Source organism: Thalassophryne amazonica, chromosome 7 (genome assembly GCF_902500255.1).
Source record: "Thalassophryne amazonica chromosome 7, fThaAma1.1, whole genome shotgun sequence".
Taxonomy (NCBI): domain Eukaryota; kingdom Metazoa; phylum Chordata; class Actinopteri; order Batrachoidiformes; family Batrachoididae; genus Thalassophryne; species Thalassophryne amazonica.
Window position 1 is genome coordinate 61,517,833 of NC_047109.1, and position 23,779 is coordinate 61,541,611.

Genomic DNA, 23,779 nt, shown 5'->3' on the forward strand with positions numbered 1-23,779 from the left:
TGATTGATTGATTGATTAAAAGTGTGCATATCATGAATGCTTGGTCTTGTTGGATTTGTGAGAATCTACTGAATCTTCTGGTACCTTGTTTCCCATGTAACAATAAGAAATATACTCAAAACCTGGATTAATCTTTTTAGTCACATAGCACTACTATTATTCTGAACACTGCTGTACGAACAATTGAAAGTTTCCAATCCATCTAACCTGGAGGAAGCCAGAGCACCCGGAGGGAACCCATGCAAACACAGGGAGAGCATGCAAACGGCATACAGAAAGGCCCCAGGTGGGAATCCATCCCCTGACCTTCTTGTTGTGAGTGTACAGTAAGAAAGAGTGGGAATATGGTTTGGGAACTCTGTTGCGAGTACCCCTCTTTTTTTATTCTTCTCGCCTATGGAGCTAAATCAAGGCCAAAAGTTTTGTAATCAAAATTTAATTTTCAATCTTTTTTTATTTTCAGATTACAAAACTTTTGGCCTTGATTTAGCTCCATACTCCCCCCATGGAGCCTTTTAAAATTGACAAATTATCAGTATCAGAGCAACAACCATAAAACCGAAATATTCGTGGGAAACATTTGCGCGCGCACACACACACATAGGCCAGAATATCCACGGAATGAATCATTGATCATCAAATCTTTTGCCAACATGAAGCGACTTCATCGTCTGCACATTTTTTTAGAATTTTGTAAACTTTTCTTTTTTAAGTGAATTTAACTTGTACAGCCCGATGGACGTGAAGGCAGCACGAGCCTCAGCGTGTGCTTCAAGTTGTGCTGTGCAACGTGACCGCTGTGTTACCGCTCCTCGGTCACGCAGGCGGGACGCATGGCTCCGCCCCCTCCGGTGCCCTGAAAGTGTGTCACTGGGTTAAAGTGAGTCTAGCGGCAGGGCGGAGGGGCGTGGCCGACAAATGGGTCACATGGGCGAGCTCTCCACGTTTGAGAACATTTCGTTCTTCCGACTCGCCGCAGTCACAGTATACCGGGGGAGTTCCGCGCGCACACACACACACACACCGTTCACCGGGAGTCGACGCCGCTTCGGAGGAGCTGCACACTTCCTCCAAATAGAAAGCAGCCGTGAGCCTCGGTACACTTTTGTTTAACGTCAGCGCAGAAGAACAGGCTTTTTTATTTGGACGGTTTTAGTTGTTGGAGTCTTTTACATTTCTGCGGAGATGCCTGAGGACGTTGGCACGGCCAAACCCGGTAAGAAAACACTGATTTGTTCAAAAAAAAAAAAATGAATGAAAGGCGCTGCTGCACTTGATCCATTGACTTATCGCCAAGAAATATATTTCGTCCAGCCAAAATACTTGTTAAAAATACAAAATAATTTACATTTCTGCCTTGTGTCCTTCTGCATGCTCATTGCACGGAGACAAATGTATTTTTTGCGCCATGGTGAATAAATAATAAAACATCTGTTTCCTGACACTGATACTTTCTGACAGCTACGGAAGCAATTTGTTTTTCTGTATATTTGAGCGTCTGGCGGTGGATGGTGTTAAAACGCTGGCAAAGTGTCAGCGCAGTGTTCACATTTCACACAACAACACAGTGTTCCACTTCCCCGCTTGCGCTCACATGGACCGCGTGGCTTAAGCCATGTGCCTCTGTGTATACGCGCCTGTGATTGGTCGGCGGGCGGTCTTTTCTGCGCGCACGCGCCAGCGAGGCTCTGCCTCCATTGGTTAGAGTGGAGCTCGTGACGCCTCACGTTGCATAATCCACGCAGAGTACAGCAGCCGCGGCGCGAGGCGGGACCGCGTGGTACACGTGAGAGTGGCTGACCCAGATTTTTTTTTTTTCGAGATTCCTCTTCGCTTTCGTAGAAATTCATAAGTCCACGTGTGGGCGGGGAGTGGAAGATAACGCTCATGTTTTCGGTTAGATAATCAGCTGATGTCCTCTGCCGTGAACACACATTTTATATATAACTATATATATATATATATATAACTATATATATATATATATATATATATATATCACATAAAGGAAACATTGTGAAGCCGTTGCAGAACTTTAAATTACTTTTCACTGTGTTTAATTTTTAAAATGGCACTGCTGTCCTTTGCTCTTTAACCCACGGAAGCAGTTTGGGTTGTTGCATTTTTCAAGGGCTCCTCAGCAACAGAGGGGTGAGGGTGCGCTTCATGTTGTGTGACGCAGTGCTGCTCTTACAGACAGAGAGTAGACTTTGATGAATCTGTGTGCGCAGCAGTCAGTGGGTGCGGGAGAGAAAAAAGCTTGAGTATCGATCTTTTTACACGAGGATCATTCAATATCAATAGCAGCGTTGGTATTGATATTATCGATATTAGGATCGATCAACCCACCACTACTTTGCAGCTTGTAAATATAAAGTGTTTACAAGCTGACCTTAAAGTTTGGAGATGGAAATGTCTCATAGATACTGCAGAGATTCAATCTTAAAGATTTTGATGTAACAAATGACTTATGTGCCTGTTTCTTTAAATGAAAGGAGCTGCTGCTTGCCACACCCCTTCATCTTTCTTTGTACTGTTTACATAATGGCAGAGCACAGATTGTCACAGTGCGCTCTGCTCAGAGTGCCGCTCTCATTGGACTGACATCTCTGCTATTTTGGAATTGTGGGATAGCTCGCGCCCACAGGTTGAGCTCACCGGACTACTTTCGCCACCCTGCTCAGTGTGCCGCTCTCGTTGGAGCGACAACACACAGGCTGTGTCTCTTCCCAGATAGATGTCTTTCAGTGCAACTTCTTGTTCTGACTTTAACACGAAGTTAACACCCAAATCTTTCATTGCCAACTGTAAATGGTAATCAAAACATTCCAATCATATCTTTCCGAACTCTTCCGCATCATACTCAGTCGTGTCAGTGTTTACAATGTGCTTGAGTGATACCAGAAGTTGCTCATAAACTTGAAGTTTCTTAAATATTTATTACAGCCACTCTTAAAACTTCAGTTATCTTTATAATTTTATTACTGGTAAGTTTTAGAATACATTTAGATGATATATACTCATTATCTCACAGGAATATATCACAGTTACCTGGGACCTACATTTTGCACAGGAATTCATCAAGCATGTCGTCCGCGGGCGTGTACTAACACAGAATACCCAGAAACTGGACAGTTGTTCAGCCATAACGAGAGCGTCCACTTTTAGCTTGCCATAAACTAAGCTAGTGGCGCTCGTGAGAGTGTGGTCACAGTGCTTACAATAAAAGGGGTGGGGAGCATATACGTTTATTTATTGTAGGTGAGTTTTCTACATGCAGACCTAAATCTGTAAAAATCTACATTTAAAAAAAGTTAAGCACTTTATGAACATTTTCTTACTCAACAGTTCATTTTTCCCAAATTTATACCTCTAGCTACACCAAGCCAGTTTTTTTTCTCCCCTCTTCCAGAGTTCATAACCACAGTTGCTTTTATATATGGGTGATTCTTAGACTACAGGCACTTATGTCCTTTGATCATATTGTATGAAAAACAGAAAAAAGGGGAAATTTCACACTTTTATAGTTATCTTTACAATGAAAGTGTATTAAGAAATTTGTTCTAGTAGTCTGACTTTTTCACCTTTTTTCAGCATCATTATATGCAAATATTGCTGTTTTATGCTTGTCCCACACCCAGACTTTTGATCTTCAATGATAAAAATGAATGGTAAAGAAACGTTTTTTCTAATGTTTTAAAATATCTCTGAATAAAATATCAGTAAAATAATCAAAACATAATTGGGGTATTCAATGTCATACAACTGTTGTGATTTTTTTTAAACAAAATGTAGTTGTCCCACACTATTGCCGTAATTTCCACCACAACACTGTATATAGCGACAAATCACAACAAACAGTTGCCCCAAGGCGCTTTATATTGTAAGGCAACAGTGTGGTGGAAATTACATTTACAAGGCCAATAGTGCCCGTAGTTAGAGAATCATATATATATATATATATATATATATATATATATATATATATATATATATATATATATATATATATGACCCTGTCTATACAGTCACTCAGCAGAATAAAGCAGGTCAGTGTCAGTTGTGAATAAACTGATATAAAGTGCACACAAACACTGTTCCTTCATTGCACAAGACTACCATTTGTATTTGCTGAAGTGGTTAAGAAGCTAAATTTGAGAGTTAACACATTATTATCTCTGACTCACATAAACAACTCTGATGCACTGTAGTTACACATAAAGTTGATGTCGAAGGAAAGTGCAGTCCACGGCAACAGAATAAATGACTTTTAGAGGAGAAAGGGAACAGATTGACTAAAACGTTGAGGTTGAAGCTGCTGTAATCACTGACCATCTATACCTCTTCACAGGAGGAGTCATAGCCTACATTTCGTCTGGTGCTGCCTCCAGTCCGGAGTCTTGCATGAGCACCAGCCCTAGTAGTGGACACCTGTCAACATCACCTACTCCACCCCGTCCCTCGCTGCCCAGCCGGGCTGTCGGCATGGTGGTGGACGTTGCTCCACCGGCTAAGAACGGGCATCCACGTGGTCACAGCTTGGAGAAGGCTGGACGCTCGTCCGCGTCCACCAAAAGCAACATCACAAGTAAGCCAAACTCCTGTTTTTGTAACAAAGCATCCGTTGCATATTTTAATTGGTTCAAATCAATCACTGATTGCTTTTGCAGAAATCAATGGGATGGTGCTGCTGTGCAAGGTGTGTGGAGATGTGGCCTCTGGCTTCCACTATGGTGTACATGCTTGTGAAGGCTGCAAGGTAAGAAACCTCCCAGGAACCACGGCTTGGACTAGCATCCTAAGAACATGGCTCACCTTCTCCGGGGGATCTTGTTGTTCATCAGGGGTTCTTCAGGAGAAGCATCCAGCAAAACATCCAGTACAAGAAATGTCTGAAGATGGAGAATTGCACCATCATGAGGATCAACAGGAACCGCTGCCAGCAGTGCCGGTTCAAGAAGTGTCTTGCAGTTGGCATGTCCAGAGATGGTGAGAAGGCTGCTACTCTACATTTTAGCTGAGAGTCATTTGTCGTCGCTGCACTGATAACGGTGTGGGGTTAGTATGGTAAATATGTGGCTGTGTGGGTGAATAAGTTGGTCTATTCCAGCCAGCTTGTGTAAGCGGTACCTCAAAAGCAGTAAATATTATCATGTTGTAACATGGTACATAATAAAGGCATGTATTGAGGAGCGACTGATTCAGTTTTGGTGCATCAGATTATTAAAAAAAAAAAAGCACCTCTGTTTATGTTATAGCCTAGATGTAGTGCCCAGCTTTATTAAAGCTAACAAGGTAGCAACAACAAGGAACATAAGGCCCACTTTGTGGCCAAATATGGCACACAATATGCACCAGAATGTGAAAGTAAAACTTGAATTAAGCAATTTGTAGGATGCCTGAATATATAAGATTCTAAAACCTTATTTTTGTGTGTCAACACTGCAAATTAGTCATTTCAAGCTGAAAACACCGCTGTGAAACATTTAAAAATCTTTGAAACCACCATGCACAGTTGAGACTGCAAGAAAAAGAAATTCTGTGGTGACACCTGTTGGACAGTGCAGAAATGTGCATTGACATCAAATTATGAATTTCGTGATTAAAGGACACAGGATCTTGATGTGCACTCCCACACCCATTGTTTATTTGCATATTAAATGGTGTACACACTAAAACTTGCAATACAACTGAGGGGGGTCCATACAACACACAGGCTGCAGGAATTGTGTGCCCCCACATCATGTATGGAGTTCAAGGTTTTGCTCTAAACATGTAATCCAAAATCTGACTTTGCATATTTTGGCCTGTAGATGGAGCACAGGAGCTGTTTCTATCATTAAGTAACTGCAGGAGCTAACGGCTGTTGTTGTTTGCTCCCAGCTGTACGATTTGGGCGAATCCCTAAGCGGGAAAAGCAGAGGATGCTGCTTGAGATGCAGAACGCCATGAACAACATGATGAGCAACAACAGCCAGCTGCACAGCATGCTGCATGGCCACCAGAGCCCGCCGCTGCCCATGGAGGCGCAGCCCACCAATGCCAGCCCCTCCCCTTTCTCTTCTTCTGCCTCCCTTTCTCCATCATCTTCCAACCCCTCCTCCCCACAGTGCCCTCAGGACTCAGAGTCTGTGGTTTCCATGGACACCAACTCCAGCTCTTCCTCCTCCTGTGGGTCAGACAGCGGTGAGGACGAGGCTGTTGTCGCAATGAACGGGCAGCAGCAGGAAAGCTTTGCGTACAGCCAGCAGTGGTCACAGAGGCCGTGCAGAGTTTCATCCTCGCTGGTGACAGTTGCTGTGGCAACAGAGAGTGATAGCCACAGGGAAGAGCAGCAGCAGAATAACTGGAACTGCTGGAACAATAATGTTGCTGTGAGAGGTCACAGTAACAGCCAGCACCTCACTAACGCCACCTACATTGAGAAGGAAGCCTACCAGCAGCTCAATAGCACCCCCAGCTGTGAGCCATCAGAAGACATCCAAAAACAGCAGCATTTTAACCCAAATGCCTCCTCGTGCGGTTATAGCGGCCTGGCCAATGGTGGGAACTACAGAGCACACTTGGTGAGTGTCTGTGGGAGAAAATACTCACGTTAAAGTCAAAGTTTTCTGAGGGTCAGCTGCTACTTTTACTGCATTAAGTGAGAACCTGCATGTGTCTGTCCAGGTGTGTCCAATGAACACCTCACCGTATGTGGACCCCCAAAAGCCCAGCCAGGAGGTGTGGGAGGATTTCTCCATGAGCTTCACCCCGGCTGTGCGAGAGGTGGTTGAGTTTGCCAAAAGGATCCCAGGCTTCCGTGACCTTTCTGAGCATGACCAAGTCAGCCTGCTGAAAGCCGGCACATTTGAGGTGAGAGGGCGGAAACACAAACGCACTCGCTTTGCGGTTAAGGAGGCACTATCTGCTCCCAGAGCAGCTAGAATGGTCTGTGCATTTAATTCAGATGGTCAAACTACATGGTTGTTGTGGGAGAGTAGATCTGATTGGATGTGTGTGGGATTCAAAGACGAGAAGTTTTCCTTTCGTCTTTGTGTTTCTGTGGTGCAGACAGGTGATTGTGTGTGACGTTTTATTAAACTGGGATGTTGATGATGTTTGCATCCCATGTCTTCTTCCACAGATATTTATAAACCGTCCATTATCTTCCAGGTGCTGATGGTCAGATTCGCTTCACTTTTCAACGTGGCTGAGCGGACTGTGACCTTCCTGAGCGGAAACCGCTATAGTCTCTACACGTTGCGGTCACTCGGAGCCGGGGAGCTGCTCAACTCCATGTGCGAGTTCAGCGAGAAGCTGGCGGCGCTGCAGCTGGATGTGGATGAAATGAGCCTCTTCACCGCTGTAGTGCTCGTCTCAGCCGGTAAGAAGCACTCACCAGCCACTGCTTGTCCTCTTCAAATAAGATATCTTGATGCAAAAAAAAAAAAAGGCACAGAGAGCGAGCAGCATGCATACATTACAAAAAAAATGTTTTTGTGTGACGTCATGTGTTTCATCCATGTTGGTTCCAAACTGTTGGTAATAAATGGGTATGACCTCAGGTTTAACCTTCCAGGGTCATAAAAGATCATGTGACAATGCAAATAGCTTGTCCTCTGTTGTGCACACGCAGCCCTAGTCTACACTCTGTGTGTGCAAAGGTCAATGTGTTGCAGGGTCAAAGGTAAACATATTTAAATGTTTGATGCCTTCCTTTGCCATGTGTAATATGCACAAAAGTGGAGGTGAGTGCAAAATGTCATTCTGCAATAATGTGAGACTGCTCAGCACCATAACATGTAACTTTACATATGTTAGCACCGGTTCAGTGTCTGTGCAGTGACTTATTTATATAGTTTTATTTTCATTGCAATGAATGCATGTAATAGTTGTCAGGAAAAATTTTAAACTATGAAAGCCAGTGTGTTGTTCAAGTGCTGTGTCCAGCAGGTCTGAGGGCCAACAAAGTGACATTTAATGTTGGCAGTGGAATGAATATTAAAAGCCAAGGCAGGTTCATTTGTATAGCACATTTCAACAAGACAATTCAATGTGCTTTACATAACAGAAATAAAATAAACCAAAACAAAGCATAAAACCAACATAGGGTCAAATAAAAAGCATAAGGAAGTTGCAGTGCAGCGTGTTGAGATTTAATAAAAAGCAGTGGCAAAAAAAAAATGTTCTGACTGTGCTGACTTGCTGTGTCCATAAGCGGTGAATTTTTCTTTTCCCTGCTGACCTTTTCTTTGTTGTGCATGCAGATCGCTCCGGGATCCAGGACCTAAACTCTGTGGAGGCCCTGCAGGACAAACTGATCCGTGCACTGCGAAACCTGGTGATGCAGAACCACGGTGAGGAGTCGGCCACCACCTTCACAAAGCTGCTGCTGAAGCTCCCTGAGCTGCGCACGCTGAACAACATGCACTCTGAAGAGCTGCTCTCCTTCAAAGTGCACCCATGAAGGCTTCTTAAAACAAACATGCACACCTCAGCCAACCAGGACCTGCCTCATACCCGCTGCACCACCCCACTCGCATGTCTCCTAGAATGTATGAACGTTTATTTGGAGACCAGGTGTGGATTTGAGGACGATGCAGAATGTGCTATACTTATGGAGGAGGTGGATTGTGTGCCCCCCGCGTGCATGTGTCAGTTTTGGCAGCATTGGAGGCACTTTTATATTTTCAAAGATAATAATAATGTTGCTGTATGACACGATGTAAAGCAGTAATGAACTCGTCAGTGTGATTATTTTGTCACTGCGACAAATTCTAAAGTGTCGGAGCAGCTGAATGTGAAGGGAAAAAAATGTAAAGGATCCCCCCACTGCTTTGACTGATATGATAGAAATCAAAACCTATTGAGGAGTGTGCAAGATGATTGCTGCTGCATGGCTGTATGTAACACAAACGCACAACTTCATTCATTGTTTGTATGGTCCTTTTTGTTTTTTCTTTTCTCCCTATGCCTTTTGTTCGTTTGTTTTAGTACAGCTTTAACTCTGGGTTGGCAGCTTATGCATTGCCGGGTGATTTCGGGGAAGTCAAAAACATTTTCAGAAACACTACTTTTGTACACTTTAAAGCAGATAAGACAAATGTCATGTACAGTCCAAATGTAATTACACTCTTTTTGCTGTCTCCAGTTTTATGACACAAGTGGGGAGTTTTTTGTTTGTTTTTAAATTAACCCCCACTGTGCTTTCAGCATGGCACTGAATTGTAATGAGTATCTCTCGCCGTTGTCTGGATGTTACCTTTTCCTCTCCTGGCAGCTCTGCCATATGTAAATAATTCTATATATATATCATGAACATAGAAGTTTGAATGAGATGGTATGAATAAATACAAGTGACAAGTTTTTGTGTGTGTAGCCTTTGCATTTCTCTGTTCCCTGTGATGAGCAGCCTGTGCTTCAGCATAATGCAGTGTCCACAGACGGAACTGAGTATTCAGTATTCGCGGTGCAGCCGCTCTGCACAAAGCAACGCCGTGCTAAAGCCTCACAGGACATGTTCTGGCATGTCCAGCTCATGCACAATCACAATCGGATATTCACACGACTGGAAAGCAACCGCAATCCGTCTGAAATCTACCTGAAAGTTGTCCTGAGAGACCAACACTGAGGTGGTTTTGTCCCGCGTAGTGAATGGCTCCGTGGTGCGTCCCTCCGCTTTTCTTTCCATGAAAAAAACTTAGTGGAATGTGCCGGAAAAAGTGCTGATGTCCACATCATCTGCCTTTTTGTGAAAGTCAAGACGAGGTCCCGTATCAACAAAGCATTCACGTTGGAAATTATCTGGTTGTTTCAGCGGGGTGTCAGCCTGTCGATGGGGGCTGGGAGCGCGCCGCGCTCTCAGGAGTTGTGGGCAGTCCTTAAAGCGGCAGTAACACTCCATAATCTGTTTAATCGCCACAAAATCGTCCTTGAAAGCCATATTAATTTTTAGAACAGTGTCCACCTGGATGTCTCTTACAGTTTCTGGAAAAAAACTGCAATAAAAGATGAGAGGGGTGGATCACACCTCACTCAAAGCCTGCTCACAGGTGAATGACACACCCGACAGGCATGAAAAAAACTTGTGAATATAACTTTGTGTTGAAATGCTTGACAAAGTATTTCCTTGCTCATGTTTTTATATCAGATATTGATGAATGACAGTTCTTGATGCAGTACCATCTGGGGGAACAGAGATCGCAGGTACTCAGTTTAGGCTTGCATGCTTGCTGTTTATGCATTGAAATTACTTTAGATTACTTAAATTGCTTCATATTATACAATATAGTGGGAGAAATGTGCAATCTCTTTTTAATTTGCATTTTTCATTCCAACCCAACTTTCTGATTTGAGGTTGTAAAATAAACCTCTCAGGTGTAATTCTGGGGTAAAATTGGCCCAAGCATATTGGAGGAGCAATAAAACAAACAAATAAATACATAAACATTTCTCAGATTACAGCATATAGTGTGATATAGCATTATGTTGTCACAGTGGAACGTGTTGTTCGGGCATGTAAAAGGAGACGCTTATTCTTCACCTTCAGAAGGTCTTTAGCCTACAGCCAAGTTGTCCACTGTTATGGCTTATCACAAGAAGGATTCAAGTACAAGTTGATTTTAAAGGCCAAACCACATTGAAGAGAAGAGCAATGTGTTTTTAACTGCATTGTTACAGTGCTGTGATTTAGAAAATGTTTGCCAGTCATAGCCTGTATCCAAAAGCTTTGTTCTTTCGACTCTAAAATGCCGGAATCGTCCTTTAATTTCTCTCAGCAGGATTAATTCTTATTCACCACAAGGTGGAGCTGTTTCCACATTAGATGAAGACTAAACGTTTACACTGAAAAAGTACATTTTTGTTACAAGATTTTTAAAAGTATATTTTTCACACGATGCGAATAAGTTCACAGTGAAGTTAACTGTGAAAAAACAACAGAAAAACTTACTGAAATATGATTTTTACATGAGCTGCGCCACAACTGTGACAACAAATCATAGAAAAATGTACAAAAAGTAATGTAAAAAAAAAAATTCTCAGCTCTGAGATATGATGAAATCAAAAACACTTTTCATCACCCCAGTAAAGAAAAGAGTCTGACACCTATTCCTGGTATTCATTTCTGATTGTTAAATGAAAAACACGCATCACATATGTGAACAGAAATTTGTGGGATTACACACACACACACACAAAATATTCTTAACTTTTCATTTATCATACAAAATGCACGTGTGACTACCACATGCACACAGGTGAACACAGATAAATTTGCTGTTTGAAAACAGTGTGGACCGGGTGTGAAAATGTCAACTGCAACAAGTGTAACACAGTGAATTTAATCTTAATAGGTAAAAGTGTGAAGGTTACTTTTATTGATTGCAAAATGGAATAGCTTTGTCTGTGTTGAATGCTTGGTCTGCAAAGTAAAGGTCAACCAAGGTTGACGTCCATTGGATTCTATGGCATGTGACATATGTTACCCCGTAACATGATAACTAAGCATGACAGATGGTGCAAAGTATTGTTTTAAAAAACCCTGTTAACCAATAATTTGCATCACTTTTTTACCAAAATTGGAGCAATTTTATCTTTTGACCCCTGTACAAATTTAAGTTGACCATTGTCATCATTTTTGCTGTTTTTACCCCTGTGTAATTCTTCATCGACCCCTGTAGGTCATTAGAGGTCAGCGCCAGGATACCTTCACATCTGAAAACATTACTTAATTTAGAATATGTGTGCCACATTTGGTGCTTTAGTCACAAAATTAACATTGTAATGGAAATTTTAGCTAAGCTGCACCACTATTTCTGGTTCGGCAGTCTAAATGTTCTCTATAAATGTGGCCTTTGGAGATTTATTCACTTCAGAAATGCTAAATTAGATTTTCAAACATTTATTTCTCCAACTTAGATGTTTCAGATTTTTATAACCAAGAGAACATTTTCATCTTAAAACACAAAATTAATTTTTATTTAAATTACCTGATTAATAATTGACATTTGGTAAATTTGATCTCACCTGGGTGATGCCAGAACTCTCCTCCATATGTGTGCCACCTTTAGTGGTCACCAAACATTGCCCTTTAACCCCACTAACCATAACTTTTGCAAAAAAAAAAAACCTTTAACATCCATTCCAGGTTCTATGTTCATCTACATAATACTCTTGGTGAATATTGAGCCAAGGACCTGGGTAGAGGAGGGAACAAACACAAAAACAAACCAACAAATATTTTTCAAACAAGAGCAATCACAGATTTCTGACATCTGCCACTCCACATCCAGATCACCTCCGAAATGCAGTGGAGTCTTCCATGCCCTAATATCTATCTGTCGTGTAAATTTGGTGAGAATCCGTGAAGTAGTTTTGAAGTAATCGTTCAAAACCTATATAAAGTGTAATCTTGATCCAGAATCTAGATTCGGATCCAGATCACCTTCAGTTTCAGCCTGGGCTGGTACGTAAGCTTTAATTAGATCAGCTAAATAGGGAGGTGCCAGTCCATGAACAATTTTATAGACTAGTACCAGAACCTTAAAATGTGATCTCACTGGGACAGATTGGGACAGGAAGCCAGTGAAGGTATGCCAAAATCGGTGTCATGTGGTTGAACTTTCTGCTTCATGTCAAAAGTCTGGCTGCAGCATTTTGAACCAATTGGAGAGTCCTAATGCTAGACTGCAGTAAACCAGAAAATAGAACATTGCAGTAGTCCAATCTAGAAGAGATAAATGCATGGATCAGGGTCTCAGCATCAGCCATAGACAGGATGGGATGAATCTTTGCTATATTTCGCAGGTGGAAGAAAGCAGTCCTCATATTTTAATGTGGAGGTCAAAGGACAATGTAGGATCAAAAATTAACCCAAGTTTCCTCACTTTGTCAGTGTGATGTTTGACACAAGAGCCTAGGCTGAGCGTTAACTGGTCAAATTGATGTCAATGTCTCACTGGACCAAGAACCTTATCAGAGTCTTATCACAGTTTAAAATTACGAAGTTTCTAGACATCCAACTTCTCACTGATGCAAGGTAATCTTCTAAGGATTTTATGTGGATGAGATTACTAGCAGTTATCGGCATGTATAACTGAGTATCATCAGCATAGCAGTGAAAGGTAATCCCAAAGTGCCGCAGTATGTGCCCAAGGGGTGCTATATAAAGGGAGAAAAGCAGGGGGCCTAAGACAGACCCCTGTGGAACCCCAAATTTCATGTCACTAAGGTTAGAGGTAGTGTTACTGTTGAAAACACAGTGAGAACGACCGGTCAAGTATGACGTCAACTATGTAAGGGCACTCCCAGCAATCCCAAAATGATATTCTAGCCTATCAAGTAGAATATGATGATCCACAGTATCAAATGCAGCACTGAGATCTAACAGCACAAGAACCATAGTGGTGTCTGAAATTCATTGCAAGCAGATCATTTACCACTTTCATGAGAGCCGTCTCTGTGGAATTATATTTTCTAAAAGCAGACTGCAGTGGCTCAAAGAGATTATTCTCAGTAAGATAGCCCACGAGCTGCCATGACACCACTTTTTCCAGAATTTTAGAGCAAAATGATAGATTTGATATCGGCCGATAGTTTTTAATACACTAGGGTCAAGATTAAGTTTCTTAAGTAATGGTTTAATCACTGCAGATTTGAAACATTTAGGAACAGATCCATTTAGGTGCAGCATCTGCAGTGATGCGGTCGCTGTATCGGACCGTCGTGGTGAAGAGAGAGCTGAGTAGGGGGGCAAAACTCTCGATTTACCGATCGATCTACATTCCGATCCTCACCTATGGTCATGAGATTTGGCTCATGACCGAAAGAATGAGATCGCGAGTACAAGCAGCCGAGATGAATTTCCTCCGCAGGGTGGCTGGGCGCTCCCTTAGAGATAGGGTGAGGAGCTCGGTCACTCGGGAGGAGCTCGGAGTCGAGCCGCTGCTCCTCCACATCGAAAGGAGTCAGTTGAGGTAGCTCGGGCATCTTTTCCGGATGCCCCCTGCCTCGCTGGAGATGTGTTCCAAGCACGTCCCACTGCGAGGAGGCCCCGGGGAAGACCCAGGACACGCTGGAGGGACTACATCTCTCGGCTGGCTTGGGAATGCCTTGGTGTTCCCCCGGAGGAGCTGGGGGAGGTGTGTGTGGATCGGGAGGTCTGGGCGGCTTTGCTTGAGCTGCTGCCCCCGCGACCCGACTCCAGATAAAGCGGAAGAAAATGGATGGATGGATGGATGGATGGAGGAACAGATTCAGAAGTTAAAGAAAGATTAATAATTTCCAGCACAGTCAGCCCAAGAGTGGGCCCCAGGTCCCTAAACAGTTTTGTTGGTATAGGATCAAATAAACAGGTTGTGCTTTTTGTTGACATTAGGAGTTTCGTCAGCATGCCTAGTGAGATACTATCAAATTCTGTAAATCTAGGTAATACCTCAGTAATGGTGCCCCCCTCAATAGCAGGGTGTAGTGGCTGGATTAAGGCATGCTGGGATATGTTTAACCTAATGTCTTCTATTTTCTTCTCAAAGTAATCCAGGAAATCTTTTGCTGTAAAAGGAGACCAAACTACAGGTGGTTGTCCATGAATAAGTGTTTCCACTATGTCGAACAAGAACTTTGAGTTATGTTTGTTTTTGTTGATCAAATCAGAGTAATAGGTCCACTTTCTAGCCAGTAATGCATGCTTATAGTCTAAGATAGCGTCATGCCATGCAAGGTGGAATACTTCTAATTTTGATACGCCATTTCCGCTCTGGACCTCTTACCTTATGCTTGACGTCATGCAGGTAATCATTGAACCAAGGTGACTGTGATTTGGGAGAGCTCGGTTTTAAAACTGTAAACTTAACAAGTGAGTGATCAGAGACCACTGATGTAAGAGGCATGATGTCAGTATTCGTGACAGCAATACCACGTGCGAGAACCAAATCCAGGGTATTTCCACTAAGCATCGAGTCCTGAATGCATTGCCTAAATCCTAATGGATCCACAATTTCCATAAATGATTTGCAGAGGGGATCAGAAGGTTTATTTATATGAATGTTAAAGTCACCAATGATCAGAATGTTATCTGCACTAGTTGACAAGTTAGAGATGAACGCACCAAATTCATGTAAGAATTCAGAATATGGGCCAGGAGGCCTATATACAATGACAAAGTAATACAGCTGATTTTTATTTTTCTGACCTTGGCAATGCGTAATATGCTGAGCAGATATTACCTCCAAAATTTAATGGAGTCTTACATGGCCTAATATGTATCCATGGTGAAAATGTGGTGATAATCCATGAAGTAGTTTTGACGTAGTACTTTAAAGACTATTTAAAGTGAAACTTGATCCAGATCACCTCCAAAATTGAATGGAATCTTCCATGGCCAAATATGTATCCGTGGTGAAAATGTTGTCAAAATCCATGCAGTAGTTTTGATGTAATCCTGCTAACAGATAGAGAGACAAACAAGAGCAATCAGATTTCTGATGTCCACCAATCCGGATCTGGATTACCTCCAATATTCAGTGGAGTCTTTCATGCCCTGATATCTATCTGTGGTGCAAATTTGGTGAGAATCTGTGAAGTAGTTTTGATATAATCCTTCAAAGCTTATGTAAACTGAAATCTTGATCCAGAATCCAGATTTGGATCTGGATCACCTCCAAAGTTTAATGGAGTCTTCCTAATATGTATCTGTGGTGAAAATTTCATCGCAATCCGTGCAGTTGTTTTGATGTAATCCTACAGACAGACAGACAAATAAATGCAGATGATTTTATTATGTCCTTGGTGGACGTGATTATACGATTTGTTTTAGGTCACACAGTCCTGCACATGTTGCCCCATGTGTTGATACCTCTGCTGCCCAACACGTGCAAAATGGGTCATGTAGAAAATGGGAGAGAGGTCATATTCAAATGCAGCAATGAATGTTTTTCATGTTTTTTTTTTTAATGTGGCTGTTTCTCGTATCTCTTGCCATGGCCCTGCGATAGACTATTCAGTTCCATTTATTTATATTGCGTCAATCAAAAAAAAATTCCTCAAAGATGTTGGTCCATACTGACATGATAACATCATTCAACCATTCTCCTCTGACTTCTGACATCAACAAGACATTTTCATCTACACAACTGCCGCTCACTGGATATCTTCTCTTTTTCTGACAAGTCTCTGTAAAACACAGAGATGGTTATCCATGAAAATCCCAGTAGATCATCAGTCAGACCAACCTGTTTGGCTCCAACAACCATGCCACATTCAAAGTCATTTAAATCTCCTTTCTTTCCATTCTGATGCTCAGTTTGAACGTCTTCAAGTCGTCTTCCCCACGTCAAGATGTCTAAATGCGTTGAGTTGCTGCCATGTGATTGGCTGAATCGTTATTTGTGGTGACAAGCAATGTAACAGGTGTACCTAATAAAGTGTCCAGTGAGTTTATGCCAGCTTGATATGGAGAAAAACTTTATCAAGACTGACATGAAAGAATTGTAGCGTCGGCTCGCAGCCGCCGTGACGCTCCGCCACAGGAAAAACACCTCTGTTGGAAGCCTTAAGGACAAGTTGGAACATGTCCAGCTGTTAAACAATTTCTCATATACTCACTCCACTGAAAGCCATCAAAAGCCGCCTGGATTTTACAAATGGTTATCAACACGGAGGTGTTTTTCCTGTGCCGCTGCACCGCGCCGGCTGCGTCCCGACGCGCGGACCCGTCCGCACGTCTTTCATTAAAAAAATCTCCTTTAACAGTGGAATATCCGGATAAAATGCTGAAACCGACTTCTTCTGAAACTTCTGTTCTCTCACGACGTCCTGGATCAATAGAGCCTGAAATGTGGAGGTTTTCAGCTTGAAACAGGCTGACGACGACGCCTGGGAGCGCTGCGCGACGTCCCGCGCCGTGGGAAGTCCTTAAAGCGACAGTATCACCTCAAAATCTCTCATCAGCCGTTAAAATTTTCATCGAAAACCAGCTTAATTTTTCGAACCATGTCCACTTCGATGTGCCTCACAGGTTTAGAAAAAATTTTGATCAAACAAAGCGCCAGTCTCTCAGCAACTTCTCAGACAAAGGAATTCCGACGAGGGGCTGGACGACTCCTCCCACAAGGAGTGCTCACAGGCGAATGACGTCACCGACAGGCGTGAAAAACTCACACGAGGGTTCAAGCATGTCTGATGTAAAAACATATGAATGAAATCCATATAGTTTTTGAAAAAATAAAAAGGACTTATACTTTATTGACAACCCTCGTATTAATTACATTTTTATTCTTTTAAAGAATACCCCAACTACGCGTAAGTTTCATTTACCTGCTTCATCCCTTGAAGCTGTTGCTTGTCAACATCATGGGATGAGTCGTTCTGTTTTTTTTTATTTTTCCTCTGTTTCAGGAACTGTGTTGGTTTAATATTAATATAGGATTCGTCCTCCTGCACCAGTAACAGATTGGGGGGGGGGGGGGGGGGGGGGGAGAGTATGTATATGTCAATGGATGAAAGAAAGAGTGGTAAAGAGGACTGAGCTGAAAGGGAGGTCCAGCAGCAGGCTGCAGGAATGTTTGATATGCCTGTCCTCGGGATGACCTCGCCTCCCTGGAGTGTGGGAGATAGTGGGAGTAATTAGCCTTCTTTAACACTGCAGAGCTGTGCTGCTCCAATACGTCAGTGGGCTTAGTAGTGGCATTGAAATAATCAACTCCATTTATGTTTTGGAACAAAATAACTTCAGGCTTTGTGTGTGTGTGTGTGTGTGTGTGTGTGTGTGTGTGTGTGTGTGTGTGTGTGTGTGTGTGTGTGTGTGTGTGTGTGTGTGTGTGTGTGTGTGTGTGTGTGTGTGTGTGTGTATTGTTGAGGAACAGGACTGGTGTCGGTGAGTGACTCTGTGTTCCACTTGATGGATGCTGTAAATTAGTTCCATTATTTCTGAAGTGGAAAGGATTTGCCTCCCCTCATCCACCAGCCCATACAGATAACCTGCTTTATCTTGTGGTTGATTCAATTATGGATTCCAACTGCAAATATTTCTCACTTACAGTCAAGGATAAAGAACTGAAGTGGATCTGAATGAAATTACACAGAACCTAAAAAGTATTGATTTTTCTAAACGACTCATGGAGTTTGATCATGGAATGGCAATAATGTAATCATGCTGTTATCTGCTTTGCTTCAGCTGTCCCTCTCAGACCCACTTAGTCTGCAATGACAGTGGCATTATTTGTATAATTATAAATGTCAATATTTTCAGCATATTTGGCATATTGTTGCCGCCACAGCATCATTTAATATATTCACATGTTGACAGATTTCAGTGTCTTTTTTTCTTTATTAATCTTTATTTTGTTTTAACCTTCCTTATGACATAACAAAGATCTATATTTGGCTTCAAGCAGATTTATTTATTTTTAACAGTTCAACATCAAAACTGTACACACACACACACACACACACACACACACACACACACACACACACACACACACACACACACACACACACAGTGGGGCAAAAAAGTATTTAGTCAGTTCCTGATTGTGCAAGTTGTCCTACTTAAAAAGATGAGAGATGTCTGTAATTTTCTTCATAGGTACACTTCAACTATGAGAGACAAAATGAGAGAAAAAAAAATCCAGGAAATCACATTGTAGGATTTTTAAAGAATTTATAAATTGTGGTGGAAAATAAGTATTTGGTCAATAACAAAACTTCAAGTCAATACTTAATATTAGTTGGCAATGACAGAGGTCAAATGTTTCCTGTAAGTCTTCACCAGGTTTGCACACACTGTAGCTGGTATTTTGGCCCATTCCTCCATGCAGATCTCCTCTGGAGCAGTGATGTTTTGTGGCTGTCGCTGGGCAACACGGACTTTCAACTCCCTTTTCAAATTTTCTATGGGGTTGAGGTCTGGAGACTGGCTAGGCCACTCCAGGACCTTGAAATGTTTTTTTATGGAGCCACTCCTTTGTTGCCTGAGTGGTGTGTTTGGGATCATTGTCATGCTGGAAGACCCAGCCACGTTGCATCTTCAATGCTCTCACTGATGGAAGGAGGTTTTGGCTTAAAATCTCATGATACGTGGCCCCGTTCATTCTTCCCTTTACACGGATCAGTCCTCCTGTCCCCTTTGCAGAAAAACAGCCCCAAACCATGATGTTTCCACCCCCATGCTTCACAGTGGGTATGGTGTTCTTGGGATGCAACTCAGCATTCATCTTCCTCCAAACACGACGAGTTGAGTTTTTACCAAAATGTTCTATTTTGGTTTCATCTGACCACATGATATTCTCCCAAACCTCTTCTGGATCATCCATATGCTCTCTGGCAAACTTCAGATGGGCCTAGACACGTACTGGATTAAGCAGGGGGACACGCCTGGCACTATAGGATTTGAGTCCCTCTTTGCATAGTGTGTAGCCTTTGTTACTTTGGTCCCAGCTCTCTGCAGGTCATTCATCAGGTCCCTCTGTGTAGTTCTGGGATTTTTGTTCACCGTTCGCATGATCATTCTGACCCCACAGGATAACATCTTGCGTGGAGCCCCAGATCGAGGGAGATTATCAGTGGTCTTGTATGTCTTCCATTTTCTTACAATTGCTCCCACAGTTGATTTATTCACACAAACTTGCTTGACTATTGTAGATTCATTCTTCCCAGCCTGGTGCACATCTACAGTTTTCTTCCTGGTGTCCTTCGACAGCTCTTTGGTCTTGGCCATGGTTGAGTTTGGAGTCTGACTTTGAGGCTGTGGATTGGTGTCTTTTATACAGATAACGAGTTCCAGCAGGTGTCATTAATACAGGTAACAGGTGGAGGACAGAAGAGCTTCTTAAAGAAGTTGTTACAGGTCTGTGAGAGCCAGAAATCTTGCTTGTTTGTGGGTGACCAAATACTTATTTTCCACTATAATTTATAAATAAATTAATAAAAAAAATCCTATAATGTGATTTCCTAGATTTTTTTTTCTCTCATTTTGTCTCTCACAGTTGATGTGTACCTATGTTGAAAATTACAGACCTTTCTCATCTGTCTAAGAAGGAGCACAATCAGGGACTGACTAAATACTTTTTTACCCCACTGTGTGTGTGTGTGTGTGTGTGTGTGTGTGTGTGTGTGTGTGTGTGTGTGTGTGTGTGTGTGTGTGTGTGTGTGTGTGTGTGTGTGTGTGTGTGTGTGTGTGTGTGTGTGTGTGTGTGTGTGTGTGTATAATGGCACAAGACAGAAAACTAGGATTCAAGGCATTGTTTTGCTGTTGAATGATGGTCAAGGGCTCATTATATAGGATTAACATTGCTGTTCTGGAGCTGTATTCCTGAAAACATGGTGCTAAACTCTTGAACTAAACTTTAAACTGACCATAGGTGTGATTGGTTGTGTTGGTCCTGTGATGGACTGGTGGTCTGTCCAGGCTGTACCCTATCCAATGACCACTGGGATATGCTGCATTTTAATTCATGGGTGATTCTTAGACTACGGGCACTTATTATGTCTTTGATCATATTGTATGAAAAACAGAAAAAAGGGGAAATTTCACACTTTTATAGTTATCTTTACAATGAAGTGTGTTAAGAACTTTGTTCTAGTAGTCTATGATGACTTTTTCACCTTTTTTCAGCACAATTATATGCAAATATTGCCGTTTTGTGCTTGTCCCACACCCAGACTTTTGATCTTCAGTGATAAAAATGAATGGTAAAGAAATGTTTTTTTTCTAATGTTTTAAAATATCTCTGAATAAAATATCAGTAAAATAATCAAAACATAATTGGGGTATTCAATGTCATACAACTGTTGTGATTTTTTTAAACAAAATGTAGTTGTCCCACACTATTGCTGTAATTTCCACCACAACACTGTAATGTCCCTTTAAACAGTTTGTATGAAAGATTGTTTGGGTAGTTTCTATGGAGATAAACAGTGACATCAGAGCACATGTATATAGCGCCAAATCACAACAGACAGTTGCCCCAAGGCGCTTTATATTGTAAGGCAATGGTGTGGTGGAAATTACATTTACAAGGCCAATAGTGCCCGTAGTTAAAGAATCACCCTCATATTCTGTAATTAAATGAAATATCCTGTCTTTTTCCTTTAAAAAAAAAAGATTAATGTGTAGTGGTGATGACCTTCTTCTTGTAAAGCAATAATAATTAATTTGTTCACTATACCCACTTACTCTAATTAAGGGTCACCAGGACATGGAGCCTATCTCAGCAGTCATAGGGTGTGAGGCGGGTACAACATGGACAGGACACCAGTCTGTCACAGGGCCACATATAGACAAACACACATATTCACACCCACACGCACACCTACGGACAATTTGAAGTTTCCATTCACCTAAAGTTTAAGTCTTTAGATGTAGGAGTAAGCTGGAGTACCTTGAAGGAACCCATGCAAACACTGGGAGAATATCACATGACCTTCTTGCAGTGAGGCAACAGTGGTAACCACTAAGCCACACTGCTACATAATAATAATAATAATAATAATAATAATAATGATAATAATAATAATAATAACTAACTTTAATTGTTATCATAGGAAAGTATGAATTTTATTCATAGTTTCAAAATTCCATAAAATATTTTATTTTGCAATGAAAGGTTTTTCTTCTTCTGACATAATTCATAGTAATACAATAAATAATAATTATATTAATTTGTGCATTTTCAAACATATGAACATCTGACTGGTTCATGTATAGTAGGAGAGACCGTGTTATTGTAACATAATTTCTAATAAGAAGGTTAAGAAATATTAATTATTGTTAGGTCTTTTATTTGCAATTATATATCAAATTCAGAGCATAAATTGAATTTTTTGTCAATCATCCATTTTTAATTTTAGTAGGAAAATTATATTTTTAGATATTAATATTTAATAAAAGCTTTTCTTTTCTTTTGAAATAAACCTGTTTCTTTTTTTCTTTTTTCTTTCTTTTTTTTGGTGGATACGTGATGGTGTATTTTATTTTTGCCGTCACGTGGCCGTCCTAGACAAACTTCAGGCTTGACTGCGGTCGTAGCCGTGACGTCATAGAGCGGGTCATGTGAAGGTCAGCACCAGAGGGTCAGTGAGAGTTCACTGGCATACATTAACTTTACACTATCGCTGTGTGTGTGCGCGCGCGTGTGTGTGTGAGTGAGAGAGACATAAGCAGCATGAAGCTGAGCCGAGACGTTCGTCAATAAAGGAGCGATAAGAAGAAGAATCCCGGAACAAACTTTGTTATGCAAAACAGATTCCAGATCAGTGGAAGCGCTCAGTTCGCTGCGTGCATGTGCGCGTCAACATGCAGAGTGACCGTGTTTTGAAACGCAGTCTGCGTTAAGATCGTGCACAGGCGGAACCAGCACACGGACTCTCCAAAAAAAAAAAAAAAAGCGCGTGGCAGTGATCATGTTCGACTTCGTAGAATTCCACGCCGCTGGTCCTGGGAATATCCTGGACGTGTGCGGATCCAGTCCTGCCCGCGTGCTCCAGGAGCGGGATGTGGAAGACTGCTTCCCAGAACTCTCCGAGCTGGACTGGAACACCTACTGGTGCTCACAGTGTAGGTGCATTTCATTTGTTTGCTTTTTCAAAAGACTTATTTCTAAATTGTTCATCACATGATGAAGCACAGAGCGCAAACCTCCGCCAACACTGGTTCCCTAGTCCACAAATTTTTACCTTGCCAAAAAAATTCAACGTCAAACTCCTGCTAGAAGTGGCTTTTCATAAAATAAATTAGATGTGATCGAATGTCAGGAGGATGTATTTAGTTCATGCACTTGAATGGAAGTTTTTGTGGCGTTTTCGTTGTTTTTTTTTTTTTTTTTCAACTTTTTCAGTTTCTGGATTCTTTTTCAGATAATTTTCACAGAACATTGGTTATCTCTCCTATGCACAATTTGTCATTGCTCTTGGCTCTTGGTTTCTGTTAACTGGAAGATAAAAACAAAACAAAACAGGCATAAATTGGAACCTCCATTCGATTTTGCTGGTGTAGGTCAATCCATAACAGAAACATGAGAGTGACTGAGGCACTTTTGATTGAGATATAATGCAAAATGTACACCAAATGGGCTTTTCAATATTAAATTCAAATGTCCACAAAATCCACAGTCTGGATCAGATCCAGATCACACTGTCAGGTGAGTGACACTGTGCATCTTGCTTTCAAATATGAGAGTGATTGAGGCATGTTTGTGTAAGATATAATGTAAAATATACATTAAATGGGGTTTTCAATGTTAAATTTAAATGGCCACAAAATCTGTAATCTGGATCAGATCCAGATCAAACTTTTGTCAGTCGACAAAGGATACAATACTATATAATGCTCCTAAATATGAAAGAAATTCAGCCTTTTTTGACAGGGTTATGAATTTTTGAAAATTCCTTCAATGTTAAAGGATAGGGATTTTTCCAGTTTTCCAAGATTTCTTCTGACTTTGATCTTTGACCCATGACCTTTAAAATTGAATCAGTCCTTGTTTATCAGGATATGAATCCTCTGTAAAAAGTTCCTAATGATATATGAAAAATTGTGGGTTACAGGCTGTTCACAAACAGACAACAACCAACCAAACAAACAGTAGTGAAAACATAACAATGATTTGTTGTTGATTGAAACTGTTTCTGCACAAGTAAAGACAAAATCTGTTTCAGATTCCTTCAGTCAATCAATCAATCAATCAATTTTTTTTATATAGCGCCAAATCACAACAAACAGTTGCCCCAAGGCGCTTTATATTGTAAGGCAAGGCCATACAATAATTATGTAAAACCCCAACGGTCAAAACAACCCCCT

General features: G+C 41.4%; 2 protein-coding genes across 2 annotated transcripts in view; both read left to right on the forward strand.

Annotated features, from left to right (window-relative positions):
- Positions 1-943: 943 nt before the first annotated feature.
- On the forward strand, positions 944-9,344 carry nr1d2a (nuclear receptor subfamily 1, group D, member 2a). Its single transcript, XM_034174301.1, has 8 exons — positions 944-1,216; positions 4,352-4,588; positions 4,671-4,759; positions 4,845-4,989; positions 5,884-6,566; positions 6,670-6,855; positions 7,156-7,366; positions 8,250-9,344. Exons 1-8 carry the CDS (start codon positions 1,186-1,188, stop codon positions 8,447-8,449), a joined length of 1,782 nt encoding a protein of 593 aa, XP_034030192.1. The 5' UTR covers positions 944-1,185; the 3' UTR covers positions 8,450-9,344.
- Positions 9,345-22,142: 12,798 nt separating this feature from the next.
- The window catches only part of LOC117514021 (retinoic acid receptor beta-like), a 38,591-nt gene continuing 36,954 nt past the window's right edge, over positions 22,143-23,779 (forward strand). The window contains 1 exon segment of the mRNA XM_034174302.1: positions 22,143-22,537. Within this exon segment, the coding sequence (XP_034030193.1) occupies positions 22,384-22,537 (154 nt within the window). The 5' untranslated portion in view covers positions 22,143-22,383.

What these genes read in the sequence shown, in the direction of transcription:
- nr1d2a (XM_034174301.1), top strand. Translation starts at nt 1,186, where the DNA reads ATGCCTGAGGACGTTGGCACGGCCAAACCCG. An exon ending in CGTTGGCACGGCCAAACCCG is followed by an intron (nt 1,217 to 4,351) that starts GTAAGAAAACAC and finishes ACCTCTTCACAG; the next exon opens with GAGGAGTCATAGCCTACATT. An exon ending in ATGCTTGTGAAGGCTGCAAG is followed by an intron (nt 4,760 to 4,844) that starts GTAAGAAACCTC and finishes GTTGTTCATCAG; the next exon opens with GGGTTCTTCAGGAGAAGCAT.